The following is a 20,148-nucleotide window of genomic DNA, read 5'->3' as shown; positions in this document are numbered from 1 at the left end:
AAGCAGGTAAACAAACTCTGAGTAGAAGAACCTGTGGTGAGATTCAAACTGTGGCAGGCTTTTCATTTTCTTGACCTTTGCCATCTCTGTCCAAAAGTGTTTCTCTATCAGGGACAGAAGTGTCTGACTGACATTTTTAGTGAACGTCTCGCACCATCTTTTGCAGGCGCTTGCAGTGCCGATGTCATCCTTGATGTAACATAATGTCACTACTCATTTAAACATGATGTCATGTTTAATGCACACATCTTTGAATGGGGGGGTGAGGTGCCCAAAGTGGGCGTGTTCTCCCCCTATCCCAAGTAAGAATGCAATTGTAACTTTCTCAAAAGATGCACAATTGCAGGCATTATGGCATAGAAAAACATGCACTGATAACCGTGTTTTTAGACAAAACCCAACAGTTGTTAGAGTGGCAAGGCAAGATGGCTGCCTTCTGGCTTCACCTGGGAGAGGTCACTCTGGGTCCAGTCCTGGATTCTCCCCTCGCCAGAGGTGATGATGGTCTGGAGGACCTCCAGCTGCCTATAAAGTTTGTCTTCTCTTTTTTGCTGGAAGACGGCGTAGCTGTCACATTTTACTTTCACAACAATGGGTGCAAACTTAACACAGGAAGGCAAGAGCAGGAACCGAGCCCTGCACCTAAGAACTGTAAGGCAGACGTGCTAACCAATTCTGCCCCCCCCCCCCCAAAAAAAAAAAAAAAAACAACCTCGCAAACAACTTTGGCACGATAAACTAGAAAATGAGCAGTCGGGAGTTGTTCAAGCCGTGTCCAATTTAATTTGTGGTAGTGTGTCGCCCCCTTGCGGTTGCTAGTGCTATACACTCAACATAAAATGCACGACATGAAGACGACAGCGTCAGTATTTTATATTTATTTTATGGACTGTTTCCACAGGATTGAAAGGACAGCCAACTTTGCTTATCATAAAAACGGTGGTAACACGTATAATCATGAGACATTATAATGATGAGTGACAATAAGACCACAGGGATAGCCTTGATAAGCACATATAAACATGGAAAAACAATACACAACTGCCTTGAATAACAGCCACACAGCACTTTATACAGCACGAGAATATCAAAATAGACATATCACTTTTTTCATCGTGTAGACAGGGAAGGAGCATATACTATTATTAAAATATCTTGTTATCCAATACATAAACACTTCAATTTAGCAGTGCAATTAAGTTTTGTTTTTTTAAGGCAACAATAGGAGAGCACCACAGGAGTTTCTGGCAGGTAGTTTAAAAGGCCACAAATAACCTCCCAGGATGTTACAAATATATTCACTAGGAAGACAAATCACTACAGTTTAGGGTCAAAGGTTGCAAGGTTATGATTCTTAATTAGATTCCTGAGTGTAAAAAGGAAATATACAGCAATTAATCACAAAGCAGAAACTAATCAGGTCTTTAATAATTAAGATCCAGATTTAATCTCATAAAAGGGATTTAATTTTTAAATAACAATCGTATCATAAATAACCACAATATACTTCTAATTTGTCAGATTAAAATCTTTGCCTCGTAAAGATTACAAATATTCTTTGCATAGTTAACTGATTTTTGTCAGTAAGTGCACAAAAAGTAAAACCACTGAGCAGAAGTTGGAATCTATTATGTAAGGAAAAAAAGTGCAAAAAATATATACAAATTGTTGAGGTGGCCCAAACGCTCACTTAAAATCTACATTTTTTTATTTTATGCTTTTCTGATGGCGCTTGCCACCAGAGTTTCACGTCTAGTGGTAACAAATGCCTGTTGTTTTTCATAATAGGCCGCCTCGTTAATAAACGTGGGATAAACGGTTCCGGTTCCTTGGTAGGGAATAGTCTTCCCATCAAAAGTTTGGAACATTGGGTCACCTGGGTTCAGAGGCTCCCAGTCGCAGTCCTGCAACAAAAACAATCACAGCAAAGGGGGGGTGTTGCGCAATGTAACAAACTGCTTTCACAACAAACACTGCAAGTTCTCATGTCCTATTGCGTAAGACTTTTTTTTTTCACCTGGAGATTGGGGTGGACCATGGCAATAATGTTTCCGTTGGCATCTCTGGGGTAGTCAACTCTCTCCGAAACTCGGAAAACCTCCACTGTGCAAGACGGGAATTCCATGCCTGACAACACACGGAGAAGCACATTCCGAACATGTTAAGAGCCTTTGTGTTCACTTGATCCAAAATGAATCATAAATGAGGCGTCGCCGCTTTATGTTGTTGCTTTAAAGTCTGATTTTGTTTTTTTTCTTCATACAACCCACTTTGGGTTCATCGCCAACTCCGGAGACAGATTACCCAACCATTGGCTCTCAACAATTAAGAAACAGACTCACACTTGGCACATGTCGGCCTTGTTTACGAAAAAGAGCCGGGAAACGGTTGCCTCGCTGCACGGAAACACTCCACGTGCTAGTTGGAGGTCCCGGTGCAGGTTCGCATGACTTGTCATCATTCATTGTGCGTCTTGTTAGGCTATGAGCCATGGGGACGGCCAAAAATAGATTGCAACTGCATAACACTTTATGAATAGCAAACTTCACAAAAAGTTGCACGAGAAACGTCCGTGTTACCTTCGTTAAACAAAGCGATGAAGTCCAACGCATGTTTCAGTATGACCCTCATCGCTTCAAATATGTTACTCCTCAAAACCCCTTGAGGCTGAGGACCCACCTCCAAGCCTGAAACAACAACAACAACTAATAATAATAATAATAATAATAATAATAAATGCTTGTATTTCAGAGACTCACCGACGGGATGTTTAGCTATGGAGCGGGAAGTGGAATATTTCAGAAGCGGGTGTTCATTCAATAGAACCAGACAACTGGCGGGAGCCATGGCTTTCTGCAACACAGCAAAAAACAAGTTTTTATAATTAAGAAAAAAGAAACTGATTTAGGAGGAATTAATATTACTGTTACAAAACGGGGAAATGTCGCCCTCTGGCGGACACGCCGTTGTAAATGAATGGCCTTTCGCACTTAGTGCATTTTCGGCGAGGAGGAATATGAGGCTCCATAACATGCCCGGTCCTATTCTATGGAGGTCCGAGCCATACAAGTGTTACAAGCTGTTCGTATTTTTAAATTCAATTTGTCAAATCTGTTATTATACACATGTGGAGAAGAAAAATGGCTGTGTTTAGTTTAGTAGTCATGAAACATTTTCAGTTGGTGTTTAACTAATGTCATGTGGAGTCAAGTAATGACTAAATGACCCTGGTGTGTTTGTTCAACACATATAGGAGAAGTGAAACCGCTTAGGTTTTGTTTTTTTTCTCTCCATACTTTGAGCTAGTAACACATTACCTCTTGAGCACATTGAAGAATGATGAACTGAGCAACCCCAGGCTCCACTTTTTAAAAATAAATATATCCACCAACGGATAATAAGTAAGCGCATACCTTGATGTAGTTCATCATCTGCAGATTGAAGTGGTCTTTGGAGTTCTCCAGAATAAGCGTGCAGCCCATGTTGGATGTGGTGTTGTGGAGGTCAAAGATGACATCATAGGCCTCTGGACTTCCTTTCGGTCCAAATAGTCTGTTGATCTCCTGAGCTCTCTGCACCTCGTAGGGCAACTCCTTGCCACCTGAAGCACTGAAATATAAATATCAAGATAGTATTTACATTTGGTGCTAGTTGACTTAGAAAATTACTGTTACGCTACTGTTTATTTTGTCTCTAAAGCGTTTCAAAATGACACCACGTCTAGGAGGTTCTCTAACTTACTGTACCTCTCGCGCACATATTGTCTCTACATCTGCACTTTGTGTCCCTATTTTCAGTGACCATCTGCTATTGTCCTGAGCACCCGTGCATGGGCACACACGCACAGTAGCTGTTGATGAGCCGTGAAAGCCCATAGACGCAAACGGAAACTAATATTGAGGTTCTATTTTTGTTTCAGCTCATTGAATCTTGGGCTGTTTTTAGCAAAATGTTAAGTTACGTTCAAGAGAAACACCAAAGTGTTTTGAAGCTGGAGAAGATATTTAAAGATTAAAGTGAGTGAGCTGGAGCACATCCCGGTGCACAAGATTATTATATTTAAAGAGAATTAAAGAAATGCAAACAAAATTAAAAAAAAAAAAAAAGATAACATCCTGAACCTACAATTTCCAAAATGTCATGTACGTGCATCCATCCATCTTTTAAATATTACACACAAAATAATTCAAACTCATTGATATTTTAGGAAATACAAGGACATATGAATTCCAAGCTATTCCAACTTATCGAACTTTAGAACTGCAAGGCACAAGTTAACCATTAGTCCAGCATGCTTCTCCACTCTTGATGCATCCTTTGGAACAGAGGATGAGAAGGCACTTTTCTTGGGAATGGAACAATAGCACGACTAAGACTACTTGGGGAAGTCATTACGTGATAATGCTTTGGGGGAGACCTCGAGGGAGATGTTGTGATGTTGTTACCCAACCACATTAGGCTGCGGTTGCATGCTCTGCTCGAGTGCCAGCCAGGCTTTTGCATAAGACCTCATCCATAAATGGACATCGGGCTAAGGGGGATTAATGGAGGGGCGGGCGTCTTGAATGATTTGAAGCTTGGTCACGTTTCGCTCACGTTTTGCTGCTGGTTTGCCAGTCAACTGAGGACCAAGGGGGGCGGGCCTCTCTGTCTCGCTCTCTCCGATCACTCTTGGATTTTATTGATGCTGGCAAACATTACGTAGCACGATAATGCTGAGCTATGAGATCTCCTTAATGGAGGTTCTCATCAAAGTCCATGTTATTTATGATGTCATTCCATTTGGTAGTGTAAACATCATTTGCATAAATACATAAATGAGCGCCAGTCGCCCTTTTTTTTTTTTTTTTTTTACCTGAGGTTTTCCGGAGTAAAAGCTCGGTTCAGATCCGTGTCCACGTATCGAGCACATTTCTCCACAGCTCTCGGGTTGGTAATAAAAGGTTTAGTGTGGACGGTCTTCCTCTGGATCTCGGCGCTGTTCTTCATCCACAGGTTAACGAGCGTCACGCCGGACATCTCGTTCCCGTGAGTCCCACCGAAGATAGCTACTCTCCGGGCCTCGTTGAAACGCGCGCTGCCGTTGAAGGAGGAAGACATTGCTGGACAAGTTGGGAGAAGAAGTGGGTGTCCTCCGAGAGCTCGGGACAAAAATAAAAAGTTTCCAACCGGAACTTGGCACTTTGCTTCGTTTTTTTTTTTTTTTTTTCAAATGCTGGCTGTGGTTCTGCGCTTGCGTATAGTGGCCGCCCGTTGAACGGAATCAGCCGCTATGAACGACATATTATCTACCTGCTGGTAACACGTTGCTTTCCCCGATGAAAGGTGAACTATAGTAAAGGAGACAATACCACGGATGTTTCCGGGGAAGTCGTTTCAAAATAAAGTCTTTGTAAAGCCCAAAGTTAACGATAGAATGCTACTTCCCGTGATGAATTTCAAATTAAAGTGACTTTACGATGACAAAAATACGGTATTATATACATTACATAAAGGAGAATGATTTCTGAATATAATTTATTCATTTAATAGAGTACATGATTCAAAAATCAATATAAGGCAATAGTTTGGACTATTAAGAATTGTGCACATAAAAAAAAAGCCTTGTTTTCCCCTGTGGTGTGGCCAACTGTGGATATAAAAAGTCTACACACCCCTGTTGAAATGATAAGTTTTGGGGATGTAAAAAATGTAATTTGTTCACCATGAAGGTTCCGATAAGACCAGCTTATTGTTAAACGGCATAAAATGTATGCCTGTCAAAATAATCAACATTGAAAATAAATAAATAGATAGATAAACCTCTTATTAGTTGTACATCTGATGTGCGTGGGTATGTTTTTTGTGTTTCTTTTTCTTGACAGTGTCTAAAGAAGACTTTTCCGTAGAATTTTCAGCATAGTGAGATTGATGAAGCGATGAATTGAGATCCCGGGATTCTTCATTCTCAAAAGGTAGAGTCTCCTCTGTCTCCCAATGATCATGATGCTTCTTTTTCTTCTTCTTTTTTTTCACCTTGGCCTCATGAGGTTTCAAAAACGCAGAATCAACTGCCCTTTCCGGTCTGTCCTCATTGGTCGCCACTTGACTGTCATGTTGTCTCTTTTGACCTTTTGGGACCACCTTAACAGGCAAATTATAATGGGATGAATCGCCTGACGCGTCTTCCGCCCCCTTGTGGCCGATCAGCTTCTTTTTCTTGTGCTTTTTGTGCAATCTTGCCTCAAAAGCACTGCTTTCCTCCACATCAGCAAGAAGGAAGGAAGAGGTCCTATTGTTTTGATTCTCCACTTCAGACATAGACTCATTGACTTCTGGGAATGTTGTGCTTAATTTTCTCTTCTTCTTCTTTTTTTTACGAACCAGTTGCACATCTTTGTCTTCAGTTGTGTCAGCAACATTCTTTTCTGTACTTCCATTTAAAGGTGCAGTACGATTGGATGATTTCTCATTCATGCCTAAACTCCCCGGTTCCTGATGTGATCTCTTTTTCTTCTTCTTTTTCCTCCGACTCTCATCTCTTAAAGGTTCGCTGACTACGTCGGAGAACTCTTCAACCTCAGGTTCATCTCGGCTGAGGGAACACACGGCGTTGTCTTTTACACCGAGGTCACGCTCCAGTTCAATTTCCTGTCTGGTATTTTTTTCCCTTTGTCCTGAGGCGACGCCGTGACCTTTTGATCTTTTATCTTTTTTTCTCGGAGTGCTCGTAACATATGAAAAGTTGTCCATTCTGTTTTCATGAAGATCAAGCGGTGCCTGTGCATTGATAAGTGTGGTTTCCATGGTTACGGTTATGTCAGCATCCTCACCCTCTCTGGACTGCCAGTCACTTTCTTCTTCAGATGCTATGTGCTCTTTGAATGGCACACGTTTGCTTCTCGTTTCCACATCAGCAAGTTCTTGGAAACGAGTCCTCCTGCTTCTTGGTATTTTTCTTAGCGCTTTGTTATTTCCCGGCACAGCAGGATCATTACAAGTTGAAGCGGAATGTGTTTCATCGGTTTTGTCTTTCGCCGAAAGCATACTTGACGTGGGGACCTTGTTTGATATTTGAACTATTTTCTCCCTTTCGCGAGTAACAACTCCTTCCTCCTGTGCTGGCGTGTACCAGGGTTGGCACCTCTGTGCTTTGGATTTTGCCAGGAAAAGATTTTTCGCCTGTAACATAACACACATTCATAAAAAAAGAACATTTCAGGTCTTTTTGTTGTAACTCCTCATCATGATTTAAACACGATTTAGATTCAGAAGAAGATTTCATTTGATCAATATGATAGTGACAGTTTTCCTACCACCACTTTGAGGTCCTCGTCACCAGATTTGTCTTCATCTCTGCAAGAGCACACATATTTTGGGAATTATACCTAACAAAAATGTATGAATAACTTCAATGATGACTAAATGAAGTCATGTTAAGAAACTCACTCTGTCAGTGGTGATATGTCCTCATTATCTTGGTCGACTGTTGGTAGACCTTCATACAAATCCTCTGCTCCTTGCCACAACTCAACACATTTAAAGAAGCCCCCCATCGCATAATTCTGAAAAATAAGAATTTCAAATCATTAAATGAGCATAAAAGTTGCAAAATATTAACATACCAGGACCCTGAATGTTGCCTTACATGAAATTTGTGATTCTGTTTGGTGGTTAAACGAGTGCATCTGGGCTTCCCTTTCCTTTCCGTGAGAAAAGGGAAGTTGTATTTTGGTAGATGTATCTTTCTTTTCTTTTTGGTTTTTCTGCTCGTCTCACGGTCATCATCGTCACTGTGAGTGGAAGAAGAGTCCCCACGACGATCCTTGAAAGGGTGTCGTGATGATTTCCGGCGTCTGACTTTTCTCACAGGCTGAGGCACAGGCAACTGTGTAATAAATAGGCTGTCTCCTGAATCACTGCAAAGAAGCAATCACATATTAACATATCCAGTGTTGTGTATTCATGGTGAGGTCAGGGTCACAAATGCAATGCAGAGTTCTTTAGTGAAGTGAGATGCATGATAGTTTTCAAAAAGCACTTCACTACTGTAAATACGTTTTGTTCTGACTGCATGTCATTTTAAATTTTAAATGAAATCAATATAGTTGATTGAACACAATACCTTTCGACTTCTGGATTTTGGTTACTCGGTCCCGCCGAACACTCGATGTACTGTGATATTTTCCTCACATAATCCGGAGGGGACCTTTCCAGGACGATGTGGCTTCCTGAAATCACTTCAGCAAAATCCTCAGCCTGAGCCAAACCAACATTATTGTGTGTTTCTGACATTTTAGGCTTGGGTCCTGAAACTAATTTAAGCAAGAAATGAGCACGAACTCCAGGATGATCATAAAACCGGGCATTCTTATAATTTAATCATCTCGTTTATTTTATAAAACGACGGACAACCGGTAAACAACAAGCACACTTTTCATAGTTTCACATGTGCTTCCGGACAAAACAGGAAGTTGTTTGAGCGTCATCACGTGGTTTCCGGAACGATTATCAAAGATGAAACAAGTCAAGATGAATCACTCAGGCGCTCACGCTATGTGGATTTTTAACTACAAAAGCCACCTAACAGACTTGAAGTCCCATACGGTTTATACGACAAAAAAAAAAAAAAAGATTTTGGATTGCACAAAACGATGGTAGCAATACTAGCCATGGACGAAATACGGACATTACATTACACGTAAAAAAAATACGTGGGATCTCTCATTACTTTATATACTCTTTGACTAGACTTTACTCTGACACTCTTCCTGCAGGCTTTCGCACAACTCTTCCAGTTTCCCCTTCTCGTGACATAACTTGCACATAAATATAGTCATGGCAGATGTGAGCAAAACTGAGAAGGCTCAGTTGCATGTCCCAGACCTACAGGATCTTTGTGACGGTAAGAATTTGAACATAATAGACGTGGTCAAACGAGAGAATCTAAAAAAACGTTATTGTTTGCAGTATTACAAAAGGGGCTGGAAGAGAACTTTGCAGAAGTTAAGGTGAGTATTGTGGAATGTCCCGATCTCAGTAAGGAGCCGTTCAACTTTCCTGTTAAAGGTAAGATTATTTTTGCACAACGACAAACCACACATCAGATTTAAATGTCTCCAGTTTTGTATACAATGTGATGTTTTTGTACATTTTTAGGTTTATGTGGAAGTCCTCGGGTCACAGATGTGGGAGGAGTTCCTTACCTGGTTCCTCTGGTTCAAAAGCACAAGGTACTGTTTACTATTCATCCAGAGAGACCTCTGGCTGTTTGTTGTTAGTGTGTCCAATTATCCTGTCATATTTTCTAATTAGGAATATGACATGAATGCTATATCAAGGGAGCTGGAGCTCCCAGGAGCGTTCATCCTCGGTGCAGGAGCCACCCCTTCCAGAATTGTGGGGATGAATGCAGAGGTAATCATCACTTTTTAACAGCATAAAAAAAAAGTTAATCATTGATGCCACCCCCTATGGTGGCCAGGGTGGCATAAAAAAAAAAAACTATCAATGAATTGCACAGCCTAAAGGTTGCTAGGCAGAGTTTACAGGGCTTAATCATTACTGTTTCTCAGGCTAGTAAAAAATATAAATATTATAGTGAGCATGACTGATCTTTTGGAAATCCAGAATGAGCTGAAGCTAATTACTGTTGTCCTATTCCCTGGAAAATTTGTAATGATTCGGGTTGTACTGACAGAAAGGTAAATACTTTTTTTTTTTTACCTTTAAAAACAGCAGACTGATCTTTGATGTATATTTTGCTATCCCAGTTGATGCCACTGGTTCTGACTGAAGCCGATGGAAGACCCGCGGTGAACAGCAGCTACTTCGCTTCCATCAATCCAGTGGATGGCCAGTGTCTGCAAGAAAGATACAGCGACAAATTCTCGGACTGCAACTTTGGACTGCTGGGGAATCTTTATGCTTGTGAGGGGAAGCCGGGAAAGGTGATGATCGTGATTATAATTATCGTAATGCAAAGACAGCATAAGGTAACACAGTTGTCTCCTCCTCTCCGCAGGTCTTAGAGGTGCGGGCCAAGAGGAGAACGGGAGATCTCAGTATTGTGACTGCCTTGAGAAAGACTCTGGAGGTTCAGTACCCTGATAAAGTCCTGGCCTTGGGGGGCACCTTCATCATCCAGAAGGGGAAAGCTAAAATTCACATCATGGTAAAAATGGACATATTATGGAACCATTTATTTTTTGATACAGTAAACAATTCCTTGTTTTGTCTATAAAAAAAAAAAAAAAAGACTGATGCTTACCGTTTATGCACAGCCGAGAGAGTACTCAGTGTGTCCACTCAATACCGACGAGGAGGTCAACAGCTGGCTCAAACACTTCGAAGTGAACGCCCCACTCATCTGCCAGTCGGTGCTTGTATCCAAAGATCCTGTAAGTAAATATCTCACGTGCTACTGTGCAAAAGTAATCAATAATAGCATTGAAGGTCATTTGAGCAAACTTATTTGTATCAAGGGACTTGACCTGCGTGTGGAGCACACCCACTGCTTCAGTCATCATGGAGAAGGTGGCCACTACTATATAGACACCACACCCGACAGCGTGGAATACTTGGGCTACTTTGTGCCTGCTGAGTTTATTTACCGCATCGACAGACCCAAGGAAACACATGCAGTTGGAAGAGATTAATAAAGGACTGCATGGTGCACTGGTTTTAATGATCAAAGTCATTTTTGTGAAACTCTACCCAATCAATATAATGTAATTGTGGTGATACTGTATAAAATAACTGCATGTGAGTTGGAATATTCCACAGAATTAATAAACTCGTTTAAAATTTCATTTGGTACTTTGTACTTACCCAATTCTTTTTTTTTTTTTAACCATCCTATAAAGTCAATACACTGTTGTGCATAATATTGTTAGATTTTATGACAAAGGATTTTCCTCCAGTAGAATAACCAACCTTTTGCAACTTTAATTGATTATATACATTAGTTTCAAATGGAATGGATGACAATACAGTAAGTGGGTTAGTGGTAAATGACCATCTTTCAGTTTTTATAGTTTATGATAACTACATTAAAACTACAAGTGAAAAGGGCATTAAACCAGCAAGAATAGTTGTCAAATAAATACTCATAAACATCACTTAATGAAAAGAACCAAACTCATCATTCTTAACATCCTGACAGAAAATGACACATTCTGATAAGGCAACAATAAAAAAAAAAAACATTTTCTGTCCACTTAGAACTACCACAGAAATTCAACTAATCACAATTCTAGTTGGCTTCTGCATCGCTCTTCCATTTGCAGACCAATAGGTAGAAACCTCTTCTAGTCTGTCTGCACAGGCTCATCCGGAGGGACAATTCGGTCACAGAGTCACTTTAGTCCTTGACGATCACCGAAGATAATACTCAATGGCTGCAGAAAAAGCGGCAAAGCCTCCACAACCTAGGGCTCCGGCTTTTAGACCAGCTAAAAACGTGGAGGGGGAAAAAAATCCAGACATAAGAAAAAAACAAAAACCCATATCTATGTAAATATAACTTTACATACCACGAAAGCCAATTGCTCCTCCAGTAATACAACCACTGTACACTGCATTCTTCCAGTCTGATTTACCTCTGTGCTGTAAATAAAAAAAGACAAAAGTTATGTCTCAATCTGTTAAAAAAGAAATTTGAAAAAGCATGTACGATTTATTTATTCAGTTATTTTATAGTATCTGAATGTTAAAGGAACCTGACTTCAACCTCTACATTGGATGTCATACTGATATGTGACCACTAGGTGGGACTGTTGGCTCAACATTGATGCCTTACAAAACTTATACTGACAAGAGATTTTATAGCACAAATTATTTACTCCTTGCATGTTTTGCCATTTTTGTAGTAGACTCGTAGTGTTACCATACCGATTCTATTATGCACTCTGTGCAGGAGAACATGGCGCCCACAATGGCAAAGTTCTTAGCGTAGGACATGCCCCTCTGTCCCATGTCTTTGAGGACTTCTCGCGCTGTTGGGGTCCTCAGCGGGTCCTTGGGATCGAAACCAACATTGGTGTCTATACCTGCAGTGAAAACACCAAACGCTCCCCCGAGGACAAACCCTGTGTAGAACAAAAACAATATGTCAACAATGACTGGATGGATGTTCTTTACAATGATGACGTTGGAAATCTACATATTTGTGACGTGTCCAAAAATGCTTCATTTGAGGCATTATGCAAACATTGATCACATTTAATTATTTGTATTTACCTCCAACGCAGGCCAAAATGGACTTGAAAGCACAACTCTCCATTGCACTCTCTATCCTCTTCTGCTCCACGCTTTTTGGAGGCACCGGCAGTCCCCCCATAACGCCAGGGTGCAAGTCCTTCACGGTCCTCTTGTCTCCAATTAGATGATCCAGGACCATACTGTACTGCATCGGCGAGTTTGCTATGTTTGGATCAGCTGGAGGAGAACTTTTAGAATCAGAGCCGAAAACCTCTGCAGCACTCGTGGAGGCCGCCATGTTTGTCAATGACAGCGCTTTAGGTAAATGTTGTCTTAGAGGAGCAGCGGCAGATTCGTTCCATTGGTAATATAGACTTTTTTTTTTTTTTTTTTTTTTTTAATGTAGAAACTAGTAAATGTGGTTCACGTCACTGTATTTTTAAATATTCAATTAATTTATGGAATATTTGTTCACGTCAAAACTGGAGTAATTCTTTGTACCGTAAATGGGTTTCATATCAGCAGTTTTTTAGTTAGTTATTTTAGCTTATCTAAAATATATATTATATATTTTACATAACAGGTTTGTGATTAAGATTAGTATGTTTTATCAATTAATCGTGAAACTTTAAACCAAGCACGATGGGCATAGCGCAATGGCGACCTACGATAGACTACATTTCCCATGAGCCCCTTCGAGTACTGCGCCAAGCGCTCCACCTATCCGTCGGCCAGCTATGACTCGGATGAGTCGAGTCGGTAGTACTGGCTGGCTGCATCCTGCCTTGACAACAGCAGCACCACCGAACAGGTGAGAAGCGCAAAACATATTCACGCTTATCTCTCTCAGACCTGGAAGTGCGCTCGTGCATATCGCATTTCTTGTGTCTTAACTTTGCGTTTTATGAGGTAATTGAGAACGGTAAAGCCCTGCGACGGTCATTTAAAATCGGTGGACAGATGGTTCGTAACTGAAGACGCCGATGTTCGATTCATGGAAATATAATATTTCAATGGAATAAGAAGACGCAGAGGAAATGTCTATGTGTGTCACTGCCTAACCGAATATAACGGAATCTTTATATAGTCGTTTTGGGACGCGTCTGACTTTATTGTCACTGCTCTAATTTACTCCCCCCATCATTCAATGAGGTAAGACATATTTTGGATGAGAAGAATCTGATGACATCCCCCCCCCCCCCCTCCCTTAAAAAAAGTATAAAAGTACTCAAATAATGGTGATTTAATGTTTACTCATGAATTAAATTAAAATCTGGCCTTTAATTGAAAGCTATTATTCTGTGACATAAAAAGCAAGAGGTTGTACTTTCTGTTATCAAATTCAAGAGCGTTTCATTGTTTTGACTGTCACCATTTAGATATGGACAAGATATGTGCAAAGGGTTCTCATGGATAAAGATTGCCAGTTGGGGATGGGAGAAAACTGCTTCACAGAAATCCAGCATTAAATATATGCAAGAACTAATTTTGTGCACATTTTAAGAAAAATCAACTCATTCAGAATTTTAATATTATTGAGGTACTATGTTTGTCCTGCATATCATTCCAAATCCACAAAAACATTAGAAGGCCTACTCATATCATAGTATAAGAGCTGGTGAAAGTGCAATTAAGCTTTGTCTGCCATCTAGTGGTGAATGGTGATATTACTACTTAAAACTACAGTTGCTATGTACATATTCACAATTTGGCAACCGGAAATTTGCATTATAGTGGATTTCTTTTTCTTTGTCAATTATATTAAATAATATATTTTAAATGATTATTATTATATAATTATTAATTAAGGGGCCATTCTCAGAATGTGGTTGCGTGTGGCCTGCTAGTTTCCCCTCTCTGCTGTAGATGCAAACTACTACTGTAGTCCTCTCACTCTTTAAAAAGTGCCTGTTCTTACTTTATATTTACATGGTCGTCCAACCGTTTGTTCCTCATTAGCGAGGCTTCCAAAATAAGGCGGTGTTGTGTTTAATATGCTTCGTCAGTGAATGCTCACATTTTTAAAGGCCCATTTTCATTCACTCAGCAACCCATTTGGCATGACCACAGAGGTGTTACTCGTTTGTTTACTCGCTTTATTTCTTGTAATCATTACCTTGTGTCTCCTTCAATTTAAAGTTTAATGTTCTTAAACAGCTTTTGTTGTTATGGATAATGTGAATTTTTATGACATTGCCCTTGTCTCCATAAATAGCAGAGTGTAGATAATTTCTTCTTGCAGGCCTATTTTGTGCAACCCAACAAATGAGAGCTTTCAATTTTCTCCTGCTACTTTTGAAAATGTCATAGGAGAGGAAAAAAAGATATATGCCCCAAGTATTACAGTGTGGTCAATGTAAATATTGTTTGAAGCTAAATAAAGCCACTTCTCCTCCTTATGGTTAACCACACCAGTAAAGGAAATAGTTGGAAGTCTGAAAAGAAGCCCATCTCAATTTGATGGGGGCAGACTTGAATATCTTTTGACATATGAAATTAAAACGTAATTGGGGGTTTCATAAAAATACTTCTGTCGGTGATTATTTTCAAATTACTCGTACAATTCTACCATATTTAATTTTGCCGTGTTGAAAAACATTGTACTAGACCTAGTGGAAACCAGAGACTTGAACGTCTATTATTTTTTTTCTCTGTTTGAATCATTACCCAGGCAGTTCCTGTCATTTGTTTGCTATTTTTAGCATGTGGGCTATCTGGGAAGGACCCATGTACAGTTGCACATACTTGTAGGTGGCATGAGATGATCTGGAAGAATTAAGAACGATCAATTTTTCTTCTCAGTAAATGTCTCCAATTCCCCAATGTGAAAGTAATAACTAAGGGACTGAGTAAAAAAAAAAAAAACTAGCCGGCGTGCTCGAGTCCGTCCTCCATCTATATGCAGCAATGACGTGACCTTGTGATGTGGTGGAAGGCTGGCTATTATGAAATGTGGTCGGAGGATGATGTAATAAATCATATAAACTGACTTGTGAAGGCCCTGCCCTTGAGCAAAAGCAAATACGCAAATGGACAGTAGTTCCTTTTTTTTAACAATAGCACTGCTGTCAATGTTGATTCAGTACATAAGTTATATAACATGAATAGTTTCATTGGAAAGATTTCTTGTCAGTGACAACTGTGACTCACTTTTAGGCAAAGTGTGATTAGAGAATCGCTAGTAGACAGGAAGCCACGTTGGCCCGCAAGCAACTGGACTGAAATGCCCTTCACTAATTTAAGGGAAGCTTGAATTTACGAGAGAAAGCATGAAATGTGACTTTCAATCATTTGGATAGTTAATCTGAATATTTTCCATCTACCAGATGTTTGGATTAACAAAAATGTTGATCACCTGGGGAAAGAAAGCATCCATGACAAATATTTTCCAAGGAATATAATAGGTCACCAGAACCACATTTAACGTGACGTTAATATGTTTTGTTTGTGTCTAAATACATAGAGAATGACAGATGCGTGGATATCATTAGCATGTTTCTTCTCGGTAAACCGGACAAGCAAGTTTGTAATGTGAGCACGAGCCGGGGAAATATGTGAAATATTTTTGATGAAGATCAAAAAGGAAATGGGAGGGCAATAAATGTCCTCCGCAGTGGAGCTCTCCTTGACCTGGCCCATGCATTATGATGCTCCATTGTGGAAAGTCATTGAGCTTTATCCTCATGGATGCTGCGCAAGTGTTTCGATGGAATCCGCCCACTCACTCTACATGCAAGCAGGAGAAGTTTATGCAACGTGGCTTAGGCTGATTATCAGACTCAAAGTTTGACACCATCAGAGCAGGAAGTTAAGCCCTCTAGGGAGCCTGGCTTGAAGAAACTTGAAATACAGCCTCTAGCTGATGAACTATGCATGGGAACTTTAGTTACAGCTTGCATGATGTAAATGCACAAATGTCACTGCTTTTAAGTGATATCTGATATCAATATCAAGACACCACAATACATTTGCAATCTCATTGTCGAATAGTCTGTGTTAATTTCTATTACACAGTAATCCCTTGTTTATTGCGGATAATTGCTTCCAAAAACAACCCGTAAAATCCGCGAAGTACGGTCACCAACAAGAAGTACTGGGCAGGCTAACGAGTTAGCGGAAAAATGCTAATTCACGCGAAAACGGACTTCTAAAGGAATGTAAACGAACATTTGGAGCAATACTGCATTGTCCTAAAGGTTAGACACATGTTTCCTCAATTTAGAAGTTTTATTTTGACTTTTAAATTGTTTTTTGATTTGGAAATAAAATCCGCGATGTAGTGAAGCCGCGAAAAACGAAACGCGAAGTAGCGAGGGATCACTGTATTTTTCATTTCTATCTGCACTAATATAGTACTAATTCAACCAATACTGCAAATGGGCTGGTGAGAATGAGAAGAAGGGTGCAACCAAGGATTGTCACCAGGCACACATGCAGAGCTGGACAACTATCTGAATTATGTAGGTCTGTGGGAGGAAGCTGGAGAACCCACATGAAAAGGGGGAAAGAGCATGAATACTCCACAGAAAAGGCTTCAGTAGACTCCAGCCAGACCAAACAAGTCTCAATGCAAATCAATTGTAGCTGCGCTAAGAATGTTGGCAGGTTAATATTGGCGCGCTCGCAAATTTCCACGCATTCTTCAACTTCCCCGATTGTGATTTTGGGAAAGAGTTGCGCATCAGTTTCACATTTTCCCAGACTAAAGAGGAACAGAGGGCAAATTGAGACGGTCTCGCAGTACGAGGCTAATAATAAATTCTTCTACTTTCCTTTTAGCTGAGCTCATGACTCTGAGGAGACCACCTCCTGAGATTTAGCTACTTTATAAATGTTGATGTGGTCAGGCACGAGTCATACCTAATGCATACTGTACCATACCAGTGTTTTTTTTTTCCAGGATTATTAGTAGTACTGCCAATCCTCTTTACTGAATTACTTTTCAGCTGTGACGTGTTAGCATAGCTCTGTTGTGAACAAGGGTGTGGTCAAAGCAAATTTAGCTCCTCGCCACAATCTAAGGCTCGTTTCATTCCTCGCCAAAGCACATTTTGCATTCGACCCACATGCTACAGAGGCATGCCATAAAATGTGGGATCTAAATTACACCAGAATGGAAGGGCCTAAAAGTCTGATGGTTAAAGTTTTCATCATTACTATCTTTCGTCTTGGCGTTGTGATTGGCAAGCATCATATTGTGCTAATAGGAAAATTGGAAAAGACGAATGGATTCCTGTCATTTTACATCATAAATGGCAAACATGTCTGCCAAGTTTCTCATGTTTGTCTGCGGCGGAGTGTGCCGTACATTTCCGAGGCAGAACGACGTTCTCTGATGAGCCACTTAGCAGGATAGGCTTGGTTTTCCATTATTCAACAGTGGCTATGAAAACATTAGCGGCTAAAGCTTACGTCAGCCATGTTTGTTTGGTTATGTCAGTCTTGTGGATGTTATCCTACAATTAATTGAATATGATTCAGTATTTTATAACTTTACATTCTGGCTTTTTCATAGTTCTTCTGTATAGCTTTTGTTATTTTGATATTTTTAAGCTTAAGACGACTTATTTAAAACGGAAGCCGGTGAGACGTCCTGTTATCACGTATTGAATCTGTTATCGTGAGCGACATGCTACGTGTATGAATGTTAAGCGTCCGCCCTGTTCTCTCTGCAAACAATCCACGCGTCTCAGATCAGATGTAGAAGATTATTCCATCCACACCCAAAAAGATAAGCGCTCTCACTTGCTCTTGCTAATGTCATCTTACGTCAGCAGTTCAGTTGAGCAGAAGCTATTTAGCCTCATTTCGAGGCAGCATCGTATCGAGCGCGACGTACTGCATATTATTTATTTTCAGCCATCGTAATGGTTAAACTGTTTGAACCACAATTGGATCATGCAGTCACAGGATGTTGCCTGCAGACTTGGAGTCATCTGATGCTGTTCTCATGACAGTAAACAGTATCAACAAACTTAATCAGAACAGAAAGTACTAGCATACAAGGCTATTAGTATATTTCATTTGAAAATGTACTAAATATACGATAAAGGGAAATTATCTCTGGATGACTTTTCTTTCCCGTGTGTAACACACACAACTTTTCAGTAAAATTACATACGTAGCCTAAAATAGCTGATGACAGGAACTTGGTTCAAGTCCCGTGGAAGGATGACTTGAAGATTAGTGTCGTACTAACGTATGGATGAAAGGGGTTAACTAATAATGTGAGTCAAATTTGACAAGGTTACAGTTTAAAAGTAGTATCACAAGTAATATTGGAAAAGGGCAGATGGTTTTGTGTACGGGGAGGAAAGGTCAAAGGCCTGGATCAATGACCCCCCCCCCACCCCCCCCCCCCTCAGGGATATATTTACACAACTATGACCCACGCTTATTCTTTGTTAAGTGCACTCCCACTTCCTTCCATTTCCCACATCTACTCTGCCCAGCTGACTATGTTCCTTTGTCGCCATTGAAGGCCAAGTTCTCTGTCACAGTTTGTGACCACATCCTGTTGGAGTAGGAAAATCGGCCCGTCGCTTTAGTTCCCGAAAATGATGCTTATGTAACTTGTCGCTCGCTGCTTGCGTACCTGACAGGTGAAGGTTATTATTGTTTGGCACCGGCACAATTTTGTAGGAACTTCAAACTGGAAATTATTTACTTACGTTTCTACCCTCAGGCTAGTCTTGCATAGTTGTTTTCTTGGTGTAAGTGTTTTTTTGCCTTTGCCAGAGGAAGTATATACATTGTAAAGGAAATACAAACCTGCTTTTCAGTACTGTTTTTACAATTTTATCTGTCTGTGGTATTAATGGATTGCTAAAACCTCATAGTTCCTAAAATAGTTCTCAGTGTCAGTGTTTTGATACAGCGTCAATTTAGCTCTATACTGCCCCACTAAGGACAAAACTTTAATTTCCATTTAAAAAGGGATTTTCCAACTTTTGGAGCGTAAGGATGCCTTACAGGGAGATATTTGTTCCAAAGACGATTGGGCGATTGGCTAACATTTTGTGACTTAACCCAATTTTGTTTTTATTAAATTCAGTATTTATTCATTGTAGCTAACATGGATGCCAAGAGAGAGGAGCTAGTTTACCAACATAGTTAGTTTTCCATTCCCTCTAGGAACTATTTTTCTAAAAAGAGACTCGCGACTTTAAACATTCACTTTTTTTCCCACACATTCACTTTATTTGTTTAGTCTATACTGCAATTATACTGTAGTTAAATTGCTGTGCTGGTGGCATTTTACATGCATGCACTTTCTTTCTTTCAAATTATACAAAGTGAATGCGGGCCCCTAATTTAAGGCTCGAGGATCCTGTGTGAAAACCATTCGAGTCAAGAATCTTTTTTTCTTTCCTGTATTTAAAGTAACACAATTATTTGACCCTAATAGATATTTTTTTCCCCCAGGTGTGGTCAACTATCACACAGTCATGATGAAAACGGGTGCCACCAAGTTGGGGCTACCCAAAGCGGGACTGTCCGAGCGAGCTAAGCAGACTTTAGCTCCTTCTTCGTCATCCTCCACCACCACCTCTACAGCAATGAAGACTTCCAGATCATCTAACACGCTGGCCTCAGACCTGCGCCTGAGCAGGGTGAGGCCCAGTCCCCACTTGGTAATATAGTTAATAACTCAAACCTCCCTTTCTCAAACGCCCACAGATGACTGATGACATTTTTTTTTGTTTTCAGCTTAAACGAGCCAATAGTGACGACGCTTTGACAAAGCCCGCGCTGGGAGCAGCTGCCACTGGCTTGCGCATGAAGAAGACAGTGACCACTGGAGCCATCTCGGATCTAGCTGAGGCCCGCCCCCGTAGTCTAGCCGGTAAGCCACATAATGTCATAGAATTAACTAATTATAAACATCCCTAGCATAAGACAGTTTTATACTTTTAATTAATTCATTTGAGAAGTGTCATGACGTCATTCTTGTCCCATGACAAGATG

General features: G+C 40.3%; 5 protein-coding genes across 9 annotated transcripts in view; 2 read left to right on the top strand and 3 right to left on the bottom strand.

Annotated features, from left to right (window-relative positions):
• Positions 1–863: 863 nt before the first annotated feature.
• aspa (aspartoacylase) lies at positions 864–5,363 on the bottom strand. Its single transcript, XM_037270608.1, has 6 exons — positions 4,856–5,363; positions 3,414–3,609; positions 2,760–2,853; positions 2,580–2,687; positions 2,018–2,127; positions 864–1,904 (listed from the first exon to the last, which is right to left on the bottom strand). The coding sequence occupies exons 1-6, from the start codon at positions 5,098–5,100 to the stop codon at positions 1,713–1,715; spliced, it is 945 nt and encodes a 314-aa protein (XP_037126503.1). The 5' UTR covers positions 5,101–5,363; the 3' UTR covers positions 864–1,712.
• Positions 5,364–5,692: 329 nt separating this feature from the next.
• LOC119134078 lies at positions 5,693–8,619 on the bottom strand. Its single transcript, XM_037270535.1, has 5 exons — positions 8,105–8,619; positions 7,628–7,898; positions 7,429–7,544; positions 7,296–7,335; positions 5,693–7,161 (listed from the first exon to the last, which is right to left on the bottom strand). The coding sequence occupies exons 1-5, from the start codon at positions 8,272–8,274 to the stop codon at positions 5,809–5,811; spliced, it is 1,950 nt and encodes a 649-aa protein (XP_037126430.1). The 5' UTR covers positions 8,275–8,619; the 3' UTR covers positions 5,693–5,808.
• A 90-nt stretch (positions 8,620–8,709) lies between these two features.
• Positions 8,710–10,790, top strand: c14h11orf54 (chromosome 14 C11orf54 homolog). Its single transcript, XM_037270607.1, has 8 exons — positions 8,710–8,884; positions 8,950–9,048; positions 9,139–9,212; positions 9,295–9,396; positions 9,753–9,929; positions 10,004–10,153; positions 10,263–10,379; positions 10,464–10,790. The coding sequence occupies exons 1-8, from the start codon at positions 8,818–8,820 to the stop codon at positions 10,635–10,637; spliced, it is 960 nt and encodes a 319-aa protein (XP_037126502.1). The 5' UTR covers positions 8,710–8,817; the 3' UTR covers positions 10,638–10,790.
• Positions 10,791–10,906: 116 nt separating this feature from the next.
• Positions 10,907–20,148, bottom strand: part of timm22 (translocase of inner mitochondrial membrane 22 homolog (yeast)) — a 30,616-nt gene continuing 21,374 nt past the window's right edge. For 2 of the 3 annotated variants that reach the window (XM_037270613.1, XM_037270615.1), the window contains 4 exons: positions 12,220–12,417; positions 11,872–12,068; positions 11,514–11,586; positions 10,907–11,432 (listed from right to left, as the gene is read on the bottom strand). In XM_037270613.1, coding sequence (XP_037126508.1) covers positions 11,356–11,432; positions 11,514–11,586; positions 11,872–12,068; positions 12,220–12,417 — 545 coding nt within the window. In that variant the 3' untranslated portion in view covers positions 10,907–11,355. Of the gene's footprint in view, positions 11,433–11,513; positions 11,587–11,871; positions 12,069–12,219; positions 12,977–20,148 lie in introns of those variants that run through there. The other variant, XM_037270614.1, reaches the window with a different exon arrangement.
• The window catches only part of specc1 (sperm antigen with calponin homology and coiled-coil domains 1), a 29,674-nt gene continuing 22,423 nt past the window's right edge, over positions 12,898–20,148 (top strand). For 2 of the 3 annotated variants that reach the window (XM_037270511.1, XM_037270509.1), the window contains exons 1-3: positions 12,898–12,991; positions 19,606–19,814; positions 19,891–20,026. In XM_037270511.1, the coding sequence (XP_037126406.1) occupies positions 19,629–19,814; positions 19,891–20,026 (322 nt within the window). In that variant the 5' untranslated portion in view covers positions 12,898–12,991; positions 19,606–19,628. The remainder of the gene's footprint in view (positions 12,992–19,605; positions 19,815–19,890; positions 20,027–20,148) is intronic. The other variant, XM_037270510.1, reaches the window with a different exon arrangement.

Source organism: Syngnathus acus, chromosome 14, assembly GCF_901709675.1.
Source record: "Syngnathus acus chromosome 14, fSynAcu1.2, whole genome shotgun sequence".
Classification (NCBI taxonomy): Eukaryota; Metazoa; Chordata; class Actinopteri; order Syngnathiformes; family Syngnathidae; genus Syngnathus; species Syngnathus acus.
Note: the sequence above shows the minus strand (reverse complement) of the source record. Positions and strands in the feature narration are given on the sequence as shown.

What these genes read in the sequence shown, in the direction of transcription:
- aspa (XM_037270608.1), bottom strand. Translation starts at nt 5,100, where the DNA reads ATGTCTTCCTCCTTCAACGGCAGCGCGCGTTTCAACGAGGCCCGGAGA. An exon ending in AGATGATGAACTACATCAAG is followed by an intron (nt 2,854 to 3,413) that starts GTATGCGCTTAC and finishes GCTGTGTTGCAG; the next exon opens with AAAGCCATGGCTCCCGCCAG. An exon ending in CATAGCTAAACATCCCGTCG is followed by an intron (nt 2,688 to 2,759) that starts GTGAGTCTCTGA and finishes TTGTTGTTTCAG; the next exon opens with GCTTGGAGGTGGGTCCTCAG.
- LOC119134078 (XM_037270535.1), bottom strand. Translation starts at nt 8,274, where the DNA reads ATGTCAGAAACACACAATAATGTTGGTTTGGCTCAGGCTGAGGATTTT. An exon ending in CAAAATCCAGAAGTCGAAAG is followed by an intron (nt 7,899 to 8,104) that starts GTATTGTGTTCA and finishes GCTTCTTTGCAG; the next exon opens with TGATTCAGGAGACAGCCTAT. An exon ending in AACAGAATCACAAATTTCAT is followed by an intron (nt 7,545 to 7,627) that starts GTAAGGCAACAT and finishes CTTATTTTTCAG; the next exon opens with AATTATGCGATGGGGGGCTT.
- c14h11orf54 (XM_037270607.1), top strand. Translation starts at nt 8,818, where the DNA reads ATGGCAGATGTGAGCAAAACTGAGAAGGCTCAGTTGCATGTCCCAGAC. An exon ending in CCTACAGGATCTTTGTGACG is followed by an intron (nt 8,885 to 8,949) that starts GTAAGAATTTGA and finishes TATTGTTTGCAG; the next exon opens with TATTACAAAAGGGGCTGGAA. An exon ending in GTGAGGGGAAGCCGGGAAAG is followed by an intron (nt 9,930 to 10,003) that starts GTGATGATCGTG and finishes TCCTCTCCGCAG; the next exon opens with GTCTTAGAGGTGCGGGCCAA.